The sequence below is a fragment of the Episyrphus balteatus genome, chromosome 3 (assembly GCF_945859705.1).
Source record: "Episyrphus balteatus chromosome 3, idEpiBalt1.1, whole genome shotgun sequence".
Lineage (NCBI taxonomy): Eukaryota > Metazoa > Arthropoda > Insecta > Diptera > Syrphidae > Episyrphus > Episyrphus balteatus.
Window position 1 is genome coordinate 17316271 of NC_079136.1, and position 23017 is coordinate 17339287.

At 29.1% G+C, this 23017-nt stretch overlaps 1 protein-coding gene across 2 annotated transcripts in view; it reads right to left on the minus strand.

The window, feature by feature from the left end:
* The window catches only part of LOC129914147 (homeobox protein homothorax), a 377750-nt gene that overhangs the window by 257525 nt on the left and 97208 nt on the right, over positions 1-23017 (minus strand). For both annotated transcript variants that reach the window (XM_055993231.1, XM_055993232.1), the window contains 2 exons: positions 19967-20241; positions 12018-12159 (listed from right to left, as the gene is read on the minus strand). In XM_055993231.1, the coding sequence (XP_055849206.1) occupies positions 12018-12159; positions 19967-20241 (417 nt within the window). The remainder of the gene's footprint in view (positions 1-12017; positions 12160-19966; positions 20242-23017) is intronic.

Here is a 23017-nt window from a genome sequence, read left to right on the forward strand (position 1 = left end):
GACTACAAAACACAAGCTTATTAATTGAGGACAACATCATATTTAAATAAAATGAATCTACAAGTTTTTCAAGTGCATCCACACATAATGTATCTACAAATTGATAAATAGAGTTTATTATTAAAATAATCTATTTCGATTACCATATTAATTTATTAAAATCAAAACATCATTTCATCATCATCATAACAAGCCTGCTGCTTGCTATAACTACCTACTTTTACCTACCTAAAATACAATTAAGAATACTTTATGATAGAGTTTATTAGGTCAACAAAATTTTGTACCTTATACTACACTAAACTCGTATATAACTTATCGGGGTCCTATTATAAACATGTTTATCAATTATCTTTCATTTAGATTATAATTAAATAAGCGTACAATATAACTTTGTCAGTACAAAGGTATTCACGGGTTATAGACTATACGTACAACTATTTTTTCCAAACAAAAAAAAAATGTGTATATACAATCTCTTATCAACATGTGAGAAAACAGTAGTTAGACGCAAAATATGCTCTTTATACACAAACCTAATAAAGATAAAAAAAATAAAGGTGACTGTAGTGTTTTTTTGTTTATTTTGCTCACCACATAATCATATGCCGCTATAAGCAACATTTTTCAAACAAAACCAACAACAAAAGTTGAAAGAATTTTTTGAGGAATTTTTGTCTTATTTACACACGGAAATGCGACATTATGATATGGTGACTCAGTTTTTTTTAGAGAAAAAGATCTCATCAGCATCGCCGTCGTCGTTTTCTTCATCATCATCATGGTGACCTGATGATGATGGTGATGCTGCTGCAACATGCGTATCTCGTAGATACACCTAATTTATTTATTCTCAGCAATTGATGCGGTGTATTCGGCGGCGTGTGTACTCGTAGGTAGGTAAAACGTGTGTGTGGTATAGTTTTTTGTGTATGGTTGATGTGTGTCTCCTCTAATTTGACTCTTCACTGCATTTTCACATATTATTATTACTGAAGAACGAAGACGAAGTAAAGTCATCCCTAAAAATCGTATAGGGCCACTGTCAATATTTATTTTGTGCGTCTAGATTTAGCTACTTTATATTTTTAGAAAAAGTTGAAGTCATATACACAGCACATTGACTTTCACTATCATTAGAGCGTATCTTTTCTTCACGATTTTTTTTGTTGGTTTTTTTTTTTCTCCTAGTTTTTTTTTTTTTTAAGAAATGTAAATATAGTTTGAGATTTTCTTTCATAATCCATGGCTTCCTTTTTTTTCAACTTTTAGACCTGATAAGTTTTACTATCCTACTATAAACAGTAGGTAGAGGTAATATGAAGTGATGGCGACACTATTCTACAAATAAAATTAGGTAAACCTAGTTTGTTAGGAAAAGTCATATACCAGGAACAAAGAAAAGAAAATAAAGTAAGCAGTTTTTGTGGGTTTTAAAGAAGATAAGGTGTGTGTGTGCGACATATGTTGCAACTAGATTTTTTGTATACACATACTTCAAAAAAGAAACAACAAGAAAAATGATAACCGAATTTTTGTGGTTTTTTTGGAATGACATATCTAGAGCGTATATTTGTTTGGGGTCATGAAAAGGTGTTTCTTTATTGGATTAAGGAATGCAAGAAAAATTAGGTGAAAAGGCGTTTGACAGTGTTAAACAGGAATACAAGAATGGTGTTCTTTGATACTTTCATTGAGAAACTGTAACGGAAGTATTCACATTAAGGTTTACTTTTCAATTTTTGTGGGGTCTCAGAATCCCCAGATAATAGGTCGAAAATTTTCACAGAAAATAGTTTGTTTTATGGCTTTTTTTCAATCATTTGGAGTAAAAATTTTGTAGGTCCTAATGAAACAAGTCTATACAGTCCATTTGGGTAGTAAATCATTTGAAGAATTTATTCTGTGGGGTCCCAAAATGCCTCGGCCGAAGAAAAATTTCTGGAACAAGTCATTGATTACTTTAATTCAAATCATCTCATTTATTTAATCAAAGGAGTTCCGGAAAGTTTTTTAAAATGATCCTTTATGGGGTCTCAAACAATTGGACCCTTCAAGATTTTCAGCGAAATAGGAGTCTATCCTAAAAAAGATACAAGCTTAAATGTACACAGTCCCCGCATTCTTCGTTGCTTTGGTTCAAATATTTAGAGAAATTGGATTTTGGGGTCTTAAATTGCCTTGATAAAAGCAAAATTTTCTAGAAAAAGTCATTCTACTGACTTATTAACAAGGATACATCCTGGGGCTGATACAATTTTGCTGAGGGCATAATTCAGCAACATTTGCAAGAAGAGAAATATATCTGAGACCTCAAACATTGACTTAACAACTAATGTTAGATCAATCACAACTAATAAATAGCTTAAAACTGACTACAGAATCAATGAAAAAACGTCCAAAGCTTCGAATTTACTTCATCATAGGAGTTCCAGAAGGTTGCCTCCTGGGACCGATATTGTTTTTTTATCAGAGATTTGTTCAGAATTATGGATAAAAACACAAATAAACTTAATATTTCATTCACAAAGCCATTAATACAAAAAAAAAAAACTATGATTCATTCACAATTTCAATTGATTTTGACCTAGAAATACTAAATGAGCATCGATCATAAAATCCAAAATAATTGAAGGATAAAATTTATTAATTACATTAAATTTTCATTCAAAAAAATAAAAATATTTCAGAAACATCACAAGGTCCCAATTAAGATGTCAGAAAAATAACAATAGCTCCATCATCAAACTCTCCCACCTGTCCTATATTAATTTATCAAAAAATCAAAAAAAAAAAAAAAAAAAAAAAAAATCGATCATCTTTCTAAACATGTTGAAGCGACACGTACCAAGCTTTATACAATGCCACAACCATCATCAACAAAACATAAACATCAAAACATACAAATCAAAAAGTAACAAGTAAAAAATAAAAATAATGATGGTTCTTCAATAAAGTATATCAACATAATATTTATGTCTCTAAGTGTTACCCATGAATTAGTATTTCAAAAAAAAAAAAAAATTAAACATCATTGCTAATGGTTTTAATAAAAATCAAAAAAAAAAAAAAAAACAATAATAATAATCACAAAACCATCGATATAATAAAAAACGAAACCGTGAATAAGATTGAATAATGTTTATTATCATGACTGTTGACTCTTGAGTCTCTAATGGTCATAAATATACAAAAAATCAAAGACAGAGACAACATCATATAAAGAGATAGAGGCCTAATAGATGAAGATGATGCGGGGGGATAAGAAACAACAACAATAAAATAAATGTGTTAAAGCAACACATATATAACACAACACAAAAAAGTAAATTATGGTTATTCTAGTTAAGCAACCGACCCCGCCATATATTATGTATATGACTTTAATTCATTTGAAAAATCGGGGCGGGGATCTATCTATTTAGCAGTTTTTATATCTGCGAACAAATTTTTGTGTTTTCGTGTAAATTATGGGTCATTTTGCGAAGCGAGTGAAGACAGATAGGTTTTGGGTAAGGTCAGGGCTTATCTTAATTTTTTTTTTTTTTTTTGATTCATGGTTTTAAGTAATTTGTTTTTTTTTTTTTTTGTGGTTTATGTGGTTTTCTTCAAAGAAAAAAAAAATAAATTTGTTTATTTTGAAAGAACGAAATTTTTTGTATAGATTCATTTTATAGATACACACACCTTCTAATCGTAGATACATCATTCCAACATCACACACTAGGGGGTTCTTAGTAAATCAAACAAAACATCATATCTATCATCGAATCTATGATCGTTTTAAGCAATTCATTCGATGAAATGATAACAAAGAAATATTCAAAAAAAAATTATAATTTTTGTAGTGAAAATGTTTATAAACTTGAATCATAAAAAAAAGTTGAATAAACGTATGTTTTTCTTGAGCTTTCTCTCTTTAAATATTTTTTTTTTTTTTTTTTGAAAAAAAAATTTTTTTTATATATCTCAAGGGAAAATCTTGAAAAAATTATTCCCAACACAATAATAAACACCACAGAGTGGGAAGAAGCTCTAAACGCATCACAGAGATTATGAATATGCATAGCAAAAAAAAAAAAAAATGTTGATCTATTTGTAGCGTGTCTAAGTCATTAAGTATAGAATAGTTTAACACTCTCTAGAAAGCCCCAGACGTTTGATTAACGTCAATCTTAATTTTTTTTTTTTATTTTCCATGCATTTATTTATAATGACGATGATGTATCTGTTTATCTTAAAAGGTCGACTTATAACAAACCAGAGTAATCCCCTATTTCACACATAGTAGCTCAATATACACCAAGAGAGTGTTTAAGAAAAAAAAAATTTTTTTTTTTTTTGTTAAATGAAATGTTTAGGTTGACTGACAATGAGCAACAAGATGCTAATGAAAAATTTAAACAATACAAAAAGCATCTTGTCAGAGTTTTGTCAGACTAGAGCCTAGGTTTTTTTTTTTTTCTTTAAAAAACACACCCAATATAAAAATGTATATTATAATCGTCAATATGACGTGTGTTTGTGTCTAGATGTCTCCGGCGGCGTGCGCCGTAGCTGGTAAAGACCTTTTTTTTTTCTTGGTCTGACTTGAAATTGCCTCAAAACATCACCCGCCATCATTTGTGGTGGTTTGAATGCATGCATACTATATGTGGTTTGGGTCTTCGAAATCATACACAAGGCGCCAAGTGGATTTATAAACAAACAATAATTTCTTAATCGACCTCAAAAATCAAATTGATTATTATATTTCTAATTTTTTTTTTTTTTTTTGTTAGTTCTTTGTGTGTCTATTTTTTCTAAGGAGAGGCCCACACACATAGAATGAATATATATTTTTCTTGCGTGTTAAATCAAATCTTATAAATTAAACACCAGATCATAGAGCATAAAACAACAAACTGCGATCTATAATATAAATATTAGTTTGTATATCAATTTTTTGATTTGGAATGTAAGCAACAGAATATTGTATAGAAGATACAATTTGAAGGCAAAAAGATACACAAGATATGTTTTGAAAAAAAAAAAAAAAAATAAAGTAAAACTAAAATCAGATGGTTTCTATGAGATATGAAGAGATGTCAAAATGAATCAACAATCTAGAGTGACTTGAAACATCGAATGTCATAATTTCTTTTTTTTTATACCAGAATCAACTGAAGCATTTTGGAAAAATCAGTAACGCGTTACATCAAATTTATTAACACAAACCCACTTTGTTTAATTCAACTGAATTATGATTTTAGTCAAGGAATGTGAATTAATTAATTTTAAAAACATCAGTAACGCGTTACGTCACATTTTTTATCACAAATCTACTGTTTTTAAGTTCCTCGTTTTATACCAGAATCATCTGCAACATCATTGTTAACAAGAAATGAGAGTAAATTATTTCTGAAAACATCAGTAACGCGTTACGTCATATTTATTAACACAAATCTATTGATTTTAATGTCCTTTTCTTGTATGAGAAATACCTAAAACATGATTGTTTCCAAGAATTGAGAATAAATTTATTTCGGAAACTTGAGTAACGCGTTACATCACATTTATTGACACAAATCTCTTGTTTTAAAGGTCTTTTTTTTGTTTCAGAATCAACTGAAACATGATTTTTGCCAGAAAAATGCAAATTCATTAATTTTCGAAACATAAGTAACGCGTTACATCACATTAAATGACACAATTCGACAAATTTTTGTACCCAATATGACAAAAATATGGAATTTTCGACAGCAAAGATACTTTTTGAACTAAAAAGTCAATTAAAAATCAACAAATCAATTTAATTTTTGATTGTTTATGCGTTACACACAAAAAGTCTTTATACCGAATTTCAATTTGACACATGACTAGATTTTGTTTCATCCTACACACTTCTCGTGGTTATTATCATGGCATGTGTCAAAAAAAAAAATCGCACATGTTTCTTATGCATTTTTTTGTTTTCCTCTGTACTTAGCTAAAACAAAATAATAGTGTGTATATCTGTATTCAAAGCCAAACACATCATTGTGCTCACACATCTATTCAAAAAATTCCAATGGAATATTTATTTCTATTTATAGAAAACTGCACTACTGACGTGTATATCTTAGAAATTGCATTATACGAAAAAAAAAAAACTATGCACCCCATAGATACAAATACACATGGGGATTTGATGGCGAAAAATTGTAGTTAGGTATTTTATTTTTTTTTAATTTTAATTTCCTCAAGAGAATGATAGAATGTGTCAAAATGAGTGGACACAAATTTGTGTTTTTAAAGCAAAAAGTAAAAAAAAAAAATTAGTTAATTTTTATTGTGGCGCAAGTATATTACAAAATTTAAAACATCAATCTGTCATTGAAGTAATAAAATTACATAGAAAACTTTAAAGCAGATGTTGATGGATGTTATGAGTTCAAGCGAGTGTATCTTTGAGATACTTTTGTGTAAAATTAGAAAAGAATTTTCTATTTTTAAATTCAATGAATGATGATTTTGAAAAAAGGATGACGAGTAAGATTGAAGGTTATGTCCTTAGAAGTTTTGTTGTTTTCTGGCGCTAAATATCCTTGATATTTTAACTATGGCTGATATTTAAAAATTAAGAAAAAATCCGGTTTCAAAAACAAAACAGAAAAAAAAATTATAACTCCACATGGATCAAAAATAAATAAAAAGAGCATCGCACGCTCGCGTACCAATATCCTGCTGCGCATTGTTGAGCATTTAATTTCATTTTATCCATTTATTCTTTTTTTTTTTATATATTTTTTAGCAACAACAATCAACCCCTGAGAATAATCCTGAATGCATAAAGTACTGTTGTACCAACGGAGTAATACCATAAATGCACGTGGTGGTTAATTTTTATGAATGTTCACTTTTTTCTTTTTCATACAAAAAATCAAAACAAAAAAAAAATGAAAATAAAAAAAATCCTTAAACGTATGTTGCTAGAAGTAAAATAAAAAAAAAAAATTGTAAGAAAAGACATTGAGAGAGGACAATAGAAAAAAAGAAAGGAAATTTAAAACCTTCGCATAGGGTCCTCTCTCTTTCAATTCACACACAACAAAATTTTTGGGCCATATTGCAAGGAGAAGAATCCTTCTTCTAGGTAGGTAGGTAAAGACCTTCGTTAAGGTTCCTATAATGCGAACAAAGTAAAAATACAAGGATTAAAATTTTTGGGTTCCGTTGAAAACAAGCATCATCCAAAAATGAGCATTCCTTTTTTCTTCGTATTATTGTTTTTTTTTTTTCTAAAGGACCCTTTTCCGTGAATTTTTTATTTTAGATTTTATATTCATATGTGTTCAAGTATGTGTGTGTGTTTGTCAAAGAAGAAAATTTTATACAAAAGATTTTCAATTTTTCGAAATATAATAACAATAGACAATATACCTGCTCTCAAGGACAATGCATTGGCAAGGATTCTATTACATTTTATTTCAAACAAAGAAACAAAAATAATATAATAAAAACAAATGCGCAGTAGAGGTTTTTCTACTTTGTCTTCTTCTAGTTACCTACGACGACTTTGAAAAAAAAAATTAAAACATATTGAAATTCAGTAGAGTACAACTGCAGTTAAAATAAAAAATCTATTTATTGATTAAATCGATGAGTGCAATTTAAAATGACCATTGGTTAATTTATTTCACAATTAATTTTCTTGCTTGACAAAATTAAAAAAAAAAATACTCATTTGGGTGTATCAAATGGAATGTATTAATGCAAAAACTAATTGGATGTATCCACTTAGTGCAATGATTTATAATAATAGGCACGACCAAAGTGTCAAGGATACAATTAATTATTATAAACTTGCATAAGCTTTGATGACAAAAAATAGATATAATATCTCAAAGATACAAAAAAACAATATAAAGAAAGATAGATATATATCTATTTCTCTCTCTCTAACATCTCTATAGATAAATTGCTTAATTTAATAGCCTTTTGTAACCCAAAAATCTATAACCACATGATTTTGTATATAAATAGATGGATCCCTATTAGAAGGTAAGATATAGATAGATAGATAAATAACAATGAGACTATAGTATGTGACATTATAGGTGGCTTTTGGGGGATATCTAATACGCGTGATTGTGATTATCAATCACAAAATACCACAAAACAGCAATTATAGTTCGGTAATTGTAATTGCTGGCGAATAATTTTACTTCTATCTATGTTTTGGTTTTGAGCTCTTCTATATACATTATGTATCTATGTATCTAAATATAATGTTGAATATAATTATATAATATATTTGTGACAAGAGAATTGGTGTGTGTTAATGCAAATTATGCAGTAAATTTTGTAACCATAGTAACCGCATACATTTCGGGAAATGAATATAGTGGTTTTTGGATTCTGGTTCTTAAATTTTGATAGCTCAGTCATTTAAGATAGGTAGGTAGGGAATTTTGTGAAAATGTTAGGGCTTAAATATGGTAGGGTTTTGACTGTCTGTGATGAGAATGTAAACTTTAAAAACAAATGAAATTAATTTATTTTATTTAAACTACTGAAAAGCAAAAAAAAAACGAAAAAAATGGTCCTTCGAAGCCGGATCTATTTGACCTAGGAGCTTCATTTGTTTGAAATTTCTCATTTTAATTATGTGATTATAGGTATTTAAGACATAATTGAGTCATTTTCTAAATATTCAAAAGAAAACTACATCAATATATTGATAAATTCACGATTTTGGTCCTTCGAGCCGGATTTCTTACTTTTTTTTCAAGAAACATGTATCAAGTTTTGCTTTTTAAGTTTTTAAAATTAAAAATTGTACAAAATGAGTATTTTCAATAATTTGGTCCTTCGAGCCGAATTTCTTAAATTTTCAAATTCAGTTTATTCAAGAAGTTATAGAGGTTTTAAGATCATTTTTATGACTAAAAGAAATTTGAATCTTTAAAATTAATTAAATATGAAATGACTTTTATTTTATTTACCAAAGTACTAAACAATTATATATTATTTTATTTAATTTTTTTCTAAATAATATACACACATTGCATTTCTGTGATTGCCTTGAACTTTCTGAATGAAATGTTGTGCAAAATAAAATACAAAAAAAAAACATCACAATTAAATCTACATATGTGGCTTGGGTTATATTCGTGAATAAAATGAAAAACATTGAAAAAAAAAAATAAAAAAAAAACAAAACAAAACACATATAAAATGCTCGAAACTGTAGAGATTCATTAATCATTGTGACACCAAGCAAAGTCAGCATGAATATGCAATCAACTATATTGGAATGAGTATATGAAAACGAGATTGTTATAAAGAAGCTGGAGAGCTGGCAAAGGAAATTAAGCATTTTCGCAGCTGTGCAACATTTTTTTTTTGTTTTTTTTTTTTTTTTTAATATCGTATTTCAGTTTGAATTTTGGAATTAAAAAAAAAAATATATATAATTTGAATATACAGTAGCGAGCAAAAAAAATGCAAACAATAAAAACATTTGCATTTTTTTGCTCGCCCAAAAACGCATATTTAGGTAGACTTTTGACAAAATAATGGCTTTGGAGTAAAATATTACACAAATTGAATCTGTTTAATGAAAATAAAACAGTTTCAATATGCCAAATTTGGTAACTTAGTTCTTGTTCCAAACTCTTTAAACTTTTTTCGTTTGCATTTTTTTTGCTCGCTACTGTATATCTCCTAAATGATAGAATTGAATTAATAGAAACTATATACAGAAAGCGGTATGTTGATGTCACTGACAAAAGATGCACATCATCATCATCATTGCCTCTCCTCCAAAAAAAAAAAAAAAAACCAAACATAAGAAGAAAAAAAAAATGATGAAACTCATCATGTGTGAAACATATGATGTTGATTTTCTTGTTTTGATGAGGGTCACAGACAAAAGATACAAATTATAAAAAAAAATCATTTAAAAAAATAAGAAGAAAATCATGAAAAAATACATATTTTTGTTTTGTATTGGATGCTATTGACTAACCAGAGCACGAGCGATCTTTTAAGAAAATGTTTTTTTAATTTTTTTTTTTTTGTTATATTCTTGAACACCCAATTTTCAGTCAAACACAGTCAATCCACCTCCTCCCTCGCCTTCTTTTTTTGTCCATCATTTCAATGTCTGTCTTATTGAGACTTTAATGTATTTCCTTTCCCTCATTTTTATTTAACTTAAAAAATAAAAGAACATTCACACTTAACAGCAATCAGACAAAAGCCAATGCTGTGTTGGGAGTTGTTTTTTTTTTTTTTTTTTTTTTTACTTTTTTTTAAATAAAAATGATTTAAGACTTTTCAAGAGTGTGATCTTGGAATTGTTTTTTAAAAGAGCATCTTTGTGTTTTGTCTGATTGTAATAAACCAAACAAAAAAAAAAGTATTAAGGAATTGGTGTGGGATGGAAACAATATTTAACTTAAGGAGTCACATGTTATATGAATTATAAAGTGATTTTTTTATGCATCATTTATATTTGCAACACCAGAATGTCTGCAAGGAAAAGGATTGAATTTTTTTCTTCCAAGCGAATTTTGAAGATCAAGATAAATTTTCCAAAGCATGTTTGTTGATTAAGAAAAGTTTTTGATAAAAAAATCAAATAAACACATTTGAGGGGATATTAAATGTTGCTTGTTGCATATTGCATTCCAACATACATGAAATTTGTTGCTGCAACATAGAAAATTCTTGTAATTGAAAAGATTTTGAGCATTTCTTTGAAGAATTGCCTTAAAAACAAAACAATCAGATTTCATTAATTGTATGTTGCTATACATGTTGCATGAAATATGTTGCTGACACATTAAAAGTTGGATTTGCTAATTTATTTTAAAAAATTTCTTTTTTTTTAGGTATGTTCTTTAAAATCCAGTAAATTATTTGCATGTTGCCTTACAACTTTGTATATAAACAATGTTGCAAGGAAACTTTATTGTATTTTTGAAGCAATTGAAGTTAATTATGATAATTTTAAACGAGTTTTCTTTTCACTATCCAAAACTAAGAGTACAAACAAGCATGTTAAATATGTTGAAGACTCATGTTGCATGTCTAAAATACATATAATCGAATGCATATTCACGATTTATCATTTTCCTTTTGAAAAATGTTAATTTTCATACCCAACATCATTCCTGACATAACAGCATTACTAAACTACCTATCAGAAAGTTATGTTTTGCTGCTCCCTCATAATGTTTTTGCTTGTGCATATTCAGATTCATAACGTGATTAAAACCAACTCCAATCATCATATTATTGGACCAAGTTGAAGCTTCTACACATTGCATTTTTATATATGTATCTCTTCGCCCGCGTTTTACAATCAACAAAATTCACTAGCAATTATTATTATTATTGTGTCTGGTTTAAAAAGCAACACGACACAACTCCCTCTCATCGTCATCATCATCCACATTGCATGCTGGATTCAAATATAGTGCTGAGAGAGAATATGGTGATTTTTAAGCGCACACGCTTTGGCAAAATTCATGGTCATAAAATAAAAAAAAAAGAATCACAAAACCACACACAAAATTATTCCACAAACCATCCAACGTACTCCCTCTCACCATAAATATGTGTGTTAGAGGGTGTACGTAACATATAATTTTGATGTTAAGGGATCATAAATTATCTAAATGTCAGTGGCATAAACTTTATTAGTCAGTTAAACAGTTTTATAGAGAGCGAGAAAAAGAGATCTGGAGTAGAGGAATGTGTTGTATATCTCATTTAATGTGTGGTTATTTTAGATTTTTTTTTTCTGGAGTTTGATTTGTCAATTTGACACTGTCAGCTGTCATTGTTTTTATAGGAATGTGACAAGATAATAATAAAAATAACATATTTGACACATCTGGAATGTATATTAAAAACATTTAACATGAATTTTTCATCAATAAAACCCTTGGGAAAGAATTTTCAAAAAATAACTAAATAATACTGGCCTAATGATGGAACCTTATGGTACTCTTAAAAATAAATATAAGATTTTTCTTTTTACATACCTGTTTACTGAACATTGCTATATCCTCATTAAACGATTCTGACGAACATACATCACCACCTTGTACACCAGGTTCCCTAGGCGTACATGTGGCCAATTCACATTTTTCAAATATAAGCGCCAAAAGTGGAAAGAGTGGATGTCTGTAAAAAAAAAAAAAAATTTAGAAAAAATTTGTTATTAATAAAAGTGAAAAAAAAAAAACACAAAACTTATCTAAACAAAAATTTTCAAACGAAAATAAAAAACAAAAATTATTAAATCTTGTTTTCAAATAGATAAAGTGCACCCTCTTCATGTGTGTGGTTCACCATCACTCGATGTTTTGGTTTTTGTATAAACTATTCCCTTTTTTATGGGGGCATTGTATAGAACTAATAAAAGAACCACAAGAAAAACAAACTTTTACCAAAAAGTAAACATTTTTTTTTTTTTTCAAAACAACACACTGAAAAATTCTCTTCTCTGTTTCGTTTATAGAACAGAGATAGTGGTGGTGCTAGTGTCGGAGTCGGTGTTACGGGGTACTAAACCGACCAAAGGCAAAAGCAAATCTTAGCCAAATAAAAAAAAAAAAAAACAAAAAAAAAAAAGATACGCACATAAAATCCGTAATGAGTACGCAACACATTCGGGTGTGTGGAATCTCAACAACCCGGAGTAGAGAATGATTTTGTGATATGGAGCATCATCATCATCATCAACACCATCTCTCTTTGGGTTTCACGGTTGATAATGATGGCGGGATGGAAACGGGCTACAGAAGTTGAAAGGGGGGGGGGTTTTTTAAATGAATGTTGTTGGCGATGAGCATGATGTTTCGCTGGATATATGCCTCCGCTGTTGCATCAAAAGCATGCACCATGATATTGACGATGACGACGACTTCGACTCCGACGACGATGTATACACATTCATTCGAGAAAACTGACTTCTGATTCCTATACCTACTTGCGTACTCTGTTTGACTGGCTTCGCGGTTGCAGTGTTTATACAGTGGCGACAAGACTTATCAAATTGCCCCCCTCTTTACCCCATTATACCCCCACAAAAAAAAAAAAATATGCTATGAGGTTATAAAATGTGTATAAACAAAAATGTTGAATGGAAATTTTGAAATTTAAAAAAGCAAAGCAAGAGAAAAATATGCTCTTCGAGAGATGGTACATATTATAACAAGGAGGGCGCGAGGTTGGCGCATAGGTGTGGAATTTGTTCAGACGAATTTTTAGTTTTTTTTTTTTTTTTTAAATTTTTGTATTCCTTAGTGATTTTTTTGTTTTTATATTATTTAACGCGGTAGCGTGCGTATACTCTTTCAAACTTTAATTAGAGCGCATCCGTATTTAGAAAGAACATCATCAACATCGGCAGCCGCATCATCATCATCATGAACATCAGCAACACACAACATTCAGTAGTTGGTAGTGCACATAGAGTGCATGGCATTTAGGATGATTTTTGATTTTTTTTTTTTTTTGTTTTTTTGTAGTTACACTTTTGTTGTTGGTTTTTTTTTTTTTTGATTCTCAAAATATTTGAATAGTGGCCAACTTGAGGCTTATTTTGGTTTTATTTTACAACATTTTTCGTCACTGGGCGATGCACGAGAAAGGATTTCTTTTAGATTTTTTTATTGTTTATACACACCACACACACACACACACACACACACTTGGATACACACTTTACTTTGTGGTTTTTATTTTTTATTATTTTGTTTTGTTTTATGACAAAAAACGATTCACATAACCTCAAGAAAAAGCAAAAAATGAGCAACTTTCACCGCATGATGTGAATTCCTTCAAATCGAATGCAATTCCAAATTGAGTATTAAGACTCTAAAACAAACATTAATCTACTGGTAATTGTTTATAATTGGAGATGGATTAGAGAGATTAAGCATTCAAGTTTTAAAGATAAATGAATGACATTCTCAAAAATACATTCCACTTTGAGCGCAACTGGGAGGTAAAATATTATGAAGCAATAAAATCTTATGAAATTTCATTTGAAAACGTTAATTGTATATAAACATTGTTTAGATACATTAGATTTTGAGGTGCTACTAGGTGTTATGAATTTATTTTTAGATATAGTCAAATCTTGCTTTGTTTTACCAAAAACCAGCTGTCAACATTTCCAAAATGTAAAGAATGTTGCGAAACATTTTGCAAATGAGAAGTTGGATGGTTATACTTGGATATTACTATTCTAAAAGTTGTTGCTGTTTGTTAAACGTAAATTGTTATCAACATTTCAAAAAATATTTTTAAATGTTGCCTAACATGTTGCAGATGAGTTTTATTTAGCATGACTTTGGAAGTGTAAGAAAAGTTGCTATTTTTCAACTTTGTACCGCAAATTTAGCTATCAACATTACCGAAAATAAAACAAAATGCTTTGAATCAACATATTTATGAACCATATCGAGTAACATTATTCTAACTAATTCCTAATAGCTACATTGGCAACAATCAGCAAATGTTGGAAAATGTTGCTGAAAATAGAAGAATGTTGCTACTCATAAAACCAAATTTGAACTGAGATTAAAGATGTGTAATTGTTAATAAAATGAATTTTCAGCAACATATTTTTACAGCAACATGTTGCGGAACATAAAACTTCTTTCTTGTTATATCCAAAAATAACAAAAACATCTTGTTTTGTGTTCTTTCAATGACAAAATCAACATCAACATGTTTAGATACATTTCCGATTGTATATATGCAAAATATTAATGAAGCAATGATTCATTTCAAGGTATTTCAAAGTACTTGCTGTTGTATTTTTCGAACATTAATATAATTGACTTCTATCTTCTGTAAATCTATTCGCATTTAAACATAATAGCAAACATTTTTGCATTCTCCCGCTGATAGACAGGTGAAGAGAACATCATGTTTCTATCTTAAGAAAAAAAAAAATAAATGTTAATTCCAATAACACCTGGTATTTAGATACACTATACAACTACACAACTTTTATAAAGATATTCCTTAATTGAATCACGATTTTCATAATTTTCATTTTTGCATTTTGTAATTATACTCTCAAATCATTTGTTTATAAAAAAAAATACAATTTTCTTATAAAAAAAAAAAATTAAAGAAGCAAAAAAAAAACTCGACACATGCAGATGCAGTTTTTTTTTCAGCATAAATAGAAAATTGTAAGTAAAAAAAAAACCTCAATCGTCACTTAATGGGATAATAAGAACATTGCATTGACAGCCACTCTCGTCAAAATTGACATGATTAACACTGACAGCTTAATTGTCTTACTACGGGTATAGAGTGCGGACAACTATTTTTTTTTTTTTTATTGTATTTCCATGGAATTGATTTCTCTATCATTGAAATTCTTTAAGAAAAAAATTATAGAAAACAAAATCAAAATCGTGTATGAAATACACTTATCGATAAGTTTGAAACAAATAAATCCTCAATCCTTTTATTCAAATTATTTTTCCTAACCGATAGTCATTCAAATTCATCCAACATCCAACTTTTAGACCCCAAAAAAAATTATAAAATTTATCTAGATCTCCCCCTCACTAAATTATCCATGTTTTTTTTTTACTCTAAATTCCAACACCGAAAAAAAAAATTAAAAAACTCAAAACAGGTATTAGAATAATATACACACTTTGCCTTCTCTGTCAAAAAAAAAAAAAAAAAAAAAAAAAAACAACCATCAAGACGTGATAGTGATTTAAATAATTTTCCAATTAATGTGGAGAAAAGTGATTCGTTATTAGCTGAAAAAAAATGTGATAAGATTCCATTCCAGGGCATTGGGGGTCATACACAAGTTAGTCTCTTAGAGCTCGCGAGACTGGTCTGTATAAATACAAAAATACATGTTCTAGATTTTAACAAGAAAAAAAAAAAAACCGAGGGGAGAAATCTTGACTTGTAGAGAGGTTTTAGATAGATATTTTGTTTCCATAATGCTCTGCGAAGGGAAAGTCAGAAGAAAAAATTGAAAGAAAAAAAAAATATGTATTTTAATGACCAAAAAGGCGAGGAAGATGGCAGATAAAATCATGTCGCAGCAATATAGACAGCCATTATCCTTCATAAATTTTCCTCGAATATTTCACAATCAAATGAAGAAAAAAAGGTCAAAGGATATAGATCTTTTATTTAAATATAAAAAAAAATGCTAAATTGAGAGAAAATCATATATTTTTTTTTCGATTTTTTTTTATTATTATTTTTTTTTTTTTTTTTTTTTTTTCTTGAAGAAAATACATTTTTAAGGACAAATTTTATGTGTTTTTTTTTTCCACTTGAAGTACTTTTAAACACTTAGTCCTTTCAATCCTTTATAATTATTTTTTTTTCTTCTATTTCCTTTTTCTATAGATTGTTTTTGTTAAATTAAAAACTTAACACCTTTTAAGAATTTTTATTGCTTTATAATGGACAAGGGAACACCTTGTTCTTTTTCAAAAAAAAATAACACACACACATTTTTATATCCACCTACCAATTTTAGTCCTTGGGTTTTTTTTTGTAGAAAGCCAAAAACAGTATCCCTATTTAACACCAAGGGCATGAGAATTACCTAAAAACTATAAAAACAAGCAACACTACAAAAAAAAGGTGGTATAACTTTATAGAAAGAGTAATAAAACTGCGCGCGCAGTTAATCATTTTTGTTCGTTTAGTTATTTTTTTATGACAGCAGCGGGTGTCTTCGAGTAAAAAGGATCGTAAGGAATAAGAATTAAAGACATGCGCCACTAATTTCTTTTGCCATAGAAAACCCTCCTAGAGAATAGTAATAAAACATCATCAGGAAAATATCAACCTGCCACAGGAGGGTTCTATAAGTAGATATTAAAAAGGTTCTTTTTCGCCCTCTCTTCATAGTTGTCAGGATCATTATCATTTTATATTCCTATGTCCATCATCAACACAAGTTTTTTTTTTTATTCAATTTTATCACTTTTCCATCAAAGTCAATGATGAACACAAAATGTGAGAATTAATTTGATGATGGCAAATAATCGAGTAGGAAGAAGAAGGATCCTGATGATGAACTTTAGGGGAGTATCCTGGCACTTTAGAAAAAAAGGATACGGTTTGGTAGGTTTTTCGTTTCATACATTTATTTGAAATTCTAATTGAAAAAATGAAATGACAACACAAAATTAGGACCAACCAAACATATAATTTGAAGGATAGGGTGTTTGTTTTTTGTCCTGCCCCACAAATTTAGGACTTGTGTTCTCTTTCAGGTGCAATTTGTAAAGTGACCACCACTACGTTTTCTAATCCCTGATATACACACAACAAAAAGCTGCAAAAAAAATAAAACCAAACAGAAAATTTTTCAAAAAAAGGACATAAGGATTTAACACACAAACAAACAAAAAAGTAGAAATAAAAATTTATACTCGTACAATTTCTTAGTTCTAAGGATACAAATTTTTGTTGATTCGTTTATATCTATCATGGAATTATAGCGCGCAGATGTTTCCATTTGGTTGCATTTGTATGTTATTTCTTTTTATCCCTATAACAATATCTATAAAAGGACACTTCTATAGATTAAACGTGCATTGACGACGACCAACAGAAGAGACGACTATAACGATAGGATAGCTTTAAATACAGTTAAAGAACACCCTTTTTTTAAGTCGTACCCTAGAGTAGAGAGTATTTCCGTTTATCCCTACTTAACATCTACTTATGGGTATATTCTTAAGGTGATACAAATTGAAGTCCTTTTATTTTTTTTTATTTCACTTTTTATTCGTATTTCGTATAAAAGTAATTGAAAACTAGGACCTTGTTAAAAATTTAGGTGTGTCTGTGTTTATATCCGTTTTATTGGTAATGGAGTTAGAAGAAAAGATTAATAACTGTAACCTTCCACAGAGAATATTTCAATTTTAATTAAAATAAATTTGTCAGGTTAATGTGGTACTTCCAGTCTTAATTAAGTAATTTATTTCGATTAAATTTCTTTAAAAAAAAAATATATAATTTAATGAATCAACTGACCATGCATTGATGGAATAGAAAATTTAGGGAACGATTTTTTCTAATTAGAAGTTAGTTTTGTTAATAAGGAGTTTAATTTGCTTCATTAAAAAAAATGTGGCAGCAAATATAAACGTTATTTTAATAACTTATAACCAGAAACTGGAAGGTGGACACAATAATTACAGTTCATACGTTTTTATTGAATTTACTATTGTGAATTGATTATAGTTTTTAGTGTAAAGGCTTTAAGTTCTTTGAGAACCTATTGGTTCATTTGAACTTTTAAAATTGAGTTAATTTTATTAATATATGAAAAAGCCGTTAGTTAACAATAGTTGATGCTTGTCAAAAAGCCTGAAACATTGTCAAATTATCATCACGGTACTTTATTAGTAGAAAATAATTATTAAAATTATGTACATAAATTGTAATTCACAAAAAATTTCAACTGAGCAGTGAAATTTAAGGTCAAAAACTTGGTGTTACCGATGTCAAAAACTGATTTTTATTTTTGTCAACAAAACTTTTGAACATTTTATAGTATTTTTATCAACACACACTTAATTGATAAAGGCGGATTTTTAATAAAACTTGAGGTCTACTGTGAATAGTTTCATTGAACAAATTTCACAACGACAAAAGTGTTGATATTTTTCAGTTTGTTTCAAACTAAATTAAGTAACCCTCATCAATTGCATACAAAACATCTGGATTATTTTCATTAGTACATTTTAAACAAATAAAAGGTCTATTGTGAATTGATCCAGTGTAGTAACTTAAAATTATATTCCTCAAAAAAAAAAATTATTTTATGTTATTGAATATTGTATAATCATCAGTTTTAATACAAACATTTTTATAAATAAATGTCAAGCCTACTGTGAATGGTTTCACTCATTCAATAAAGTAATTCACAATAGCTTCACATTTACATTTGTTTATGTTTTAATATGAAATTTCTCATAACTATGAAAAAAGAGTATAGCATTTTTAGTTCAAATAAAAAAGTGTAAACAGCACATTGGGATGATTCACAATAGTACACAAAGTACCAATAAAATAATAAATGCCGGAAATAGCATGATAAAATCTCATAATTGCTATTGAAGTTATTTTAATCAGAAGCTGAAAGTTCAATGTTGATGTGATTTTATATATCTCAATCAGTACGAGAAAAATCTTTGTCACAAACAAACAAATGAAAACACACCCTATAGAGGTAAGTCTTATTAACATCAAGAGAATGTTAAAATATTTAGGGGCATGTTCTTCTAAGAAAAAAAAATATATATATATTCATCATTACCACGTTTAATTTTTTTAAACAACTTATTGTGTGCGAAATTTTCACGTAGAAAAACCTTCATCATTGTCGTCTGATTTTATAGATTTTTTATTTTTTCATCTTAAAAGCAGTAGATAGATATGCAAATTTTTGTCAAATGACACAAGTTTTTTTTCACAAACGATGAAGTCAGCTCAAAGTAGTAGAACAGTAGCTTTTATAAAATAAACAAATGACACTTTGGTGCACCCAAAAATGGTAAAATCAACTTTTTTGTATAAGTCTTATTGTAGATTCTATACAAAGAAAACAACAACGTGTGACGACGATAATAATTTTTCTTGCAGTTCACAATAATCATACAAACAGGTCAAGGCTTGGTGTGCAGCAAAGACACTCAGCTTACTTATATAAGATCACAATGAAACTTTTCTTACTTACTTTATTCTTAACAGTGACGATGTATATAGAAAAACATCATCATTCACAGTAATTACAACAACAACAAAAATAATAAAAAATCGATTGTGAATACAGACAAATTTTAATAAATTGGATGCACTCAATCTAATCAAGAAATACAAAGATTTTACAAAATCAAATAAAAATAAGTTAAAAAAAAAAAGATGAAGATGAAAAATAAAAACCTATAAAAAGAATACATACTCATAAATAGCATCCTTATCACGTTTATGTACTTCGGGTATTGCACCCATTAAATGATTAGCAACCGGTGATACATGACTAGGTGTACCGTGTCCCCCAGCTCCTGTGTGATAGCCATGCATACCAACTGTGGCCGCAGCTGCAGCATGACTCATGTGTGGTGAATGATGCGGTGGTAGGCCTTGTAATCCAGGCGGCCGATGTCCAACATGTGGATCATACATAGCTGCTGCTGCTGCGCCAGAATCCATATAGCCATGCAGGCCATCATCGTACTATAGAAAAAAAGAAAGAAATAATATAAAAAAATAAATAAATATATTTTTTATTTTAATTAAATTTATGAATATGAAAAAATGGTAAAAAAAAAAAAAAAAAAATGTTGCAAGAAGCATTGTCTATATAAAACAAGTCAAAGTGGCTAATTTGTAATTTATTATTTTTTATTTTTTTGTTGTTTTTCATCCATGAAAACATATAAATAATGTTTTTATGAGAGAAAAATTTATTATATTTTGTTGCATTTTTAAATAATCACCCGAGAGGAGACGATAAAACATTGTAGATACATGATTCTATAGATGCACAAATAATGTATCTAGTAGAAAAGATGACTTTGTGGGCATATCTACATTGTAGCATAATATAGAGAAATGTCCAACAGTGTGTACGGTGTACGCGGCAATTAGTTTAACAAACGAAGGGGAACAACAAAAACAACAAAAGGCTAAAATGAATAGAAAAAGTAAAACACAAGTTCATAGAGTCTATATGATTGCGGTTAATAACAGGTAAAGTGGTATACTTGTGTATAGTCGTCATTGCAATATGTTTATATGCATTTTAATATGGGTTTGCGTTTAGCATTTATGTAAGTTAGTATGTATATTATAGAACCATAGAGAGGTGACTGTAGGTTATAATATAGAATCAGGCCTTGTTTTGCAAGTAGGTAAGGTTCATCTTAATGACTTCTAGGAATAAATAGGTTTTCAGTTTTGCTGTTTTTTAATTATAATAGTTTGCTTCCAGACGTACTTAGTATGGTTGCAACAATATTTCTGATGCATTTCAGTATGATTCTTATTCAAAAATTCGTTAGCAACATGTATCTGGAATCATTTAATGGAGACTGTATTTAAAAATTCCTTGGTAAGCACTTTTAGATCTTTAACTTATGAAGTCTTACAGTTTTATATCATTAATTTCTTCTCTAGATGACTTTTTTTAATAGCAACATGTTGCTGGTGAAAGGCATACTTCCGAAGCATTTTACAAAGATTGATGGTTAGAAAAATTTCTTATTTCATTGTTTATGTACAACAAAACTGAATGTCGAAGGATTATTCTTTTTAATTTCCTTAGCAACATGTATCAGAGGGCCTATTGTTTACAAAATCTTACTGTTTTATAGAATTAATTAGCACTTGCGGTTAATATTTGACATTTTAATGAGAATATTGTTCCATATTTTAGTTGTAGTGAAGTATTTTAAGGGATTTATGCATCAAATTATTCCTAAGAAAATGTTTCTAGCATCATGTATCTTGAGTTTATCAATATGTAGGTATTTATAAAATTTTTGTTGCCTTTTATAGATTTTTTCTTGACTTGACATAGTTGCAATTATGTATGTATCTGAAGTATTTTACTGGGTCAATTGTTTTAAAAATTTAATTATATGATGATTTATATCTAAGCTCCTCCGCAACATGTATCTTAACACGTTTTTATTGAATAAAATCAAGAAAAATTCATAATAAACATTTATAGACTGTATTCGAAGCAAAACTTCAATGATTCTCATATTTGATTTTGAGATGAATATTTCAATTAGCAACATGTTGTTTAATCTAAATATGATTAATTAATGTTTAGTGAAAATGATAACAAAAGTTTAAGGTCCTATATAAATATATTTCTTCAAAAAATCAAGTTAAACAAAATTTTAAATGCTATTAAAGAAAAATAATTTTCTTAGCAACATGTTGCAGATGCTTATATTGTCACTAGATCACTTTAATTGAGCTTTAAAATGTTTAAATTTTGTACTAAGTAGATAACTCTTTCGTTCGACTTAAGAGTCCCTAGGGTAGGTCAAGTTTTCATATACACCTCACGTGGCTACCCGCAGTTTGTTGCAAGAAATAAAAAAAAAAGTATAGGTACCCACAATGCCTTGAAGGAATTTGCATAAATCACTGCGTATAGAAGATTCATGCGTGATGTTGACAAATTACCACCAAAAATCAAGAAAAAAAGAAAGATATACAAAAACGCACCGTGAAACACTACAAAATTGTTAATCTTCATAGCGTCTCTACACGTTTACAATGAGGCCTATCTTTTTTTTAGGGTTTTATTGAACTTAAATGTTTTGTATACAGCGCCGCCGCCTTGACTGTCATCAAGTTATGACCTTGCTGACTTGCGTGTTTAGAATTTTTAATTAAAAAAAACCCAAAATATTTTTGTAAACAGTTTTTTTTTTAAGGAGATACCTATACAAAAATAATTGTGGGTGCTGTGCACATTGTCAACTTGTTGACATTCTTGACACTCCAGTCAAAAAGTCTTTTCATTTTGATGACAGTTGTTTGATGTGGTTTTTTGTTTGTGTGTTGTTTGATGAAGGATAGAAATTATCTGATAAGATCTGAATTACACTGCGATGAATGATAATGGAGGAGGTAGGTACTTTAAAAGTGATTGTCAAAATTATAGGAAACCTTAGATTTTATTTGAATTGATTGTGTAGTTATTTTTTCTCACTCTACTGTTCTGTAGAGGTACTGGAGGGAATATTCTTTGACTATGGTGATTATTTCTGTGGTGGCGCGTAAGTTCTTCACGAGTCTTTGGGTCTGAACAAAATCTGCTCTGGCTCCTCTGTTTCACCGTCACCGATGATGATGATGGGAATACGTAATATGCGCGCCGTCAAGTTAAACTGGGAATCTGTGTATCTTGTATCTGTTTGGAGTAAAGTTGCTGGCTGCGGCTGTGCTGTTAGCAGCAGCAGCAACCGGTGTTGTCAGAGAAGTGGTAGGC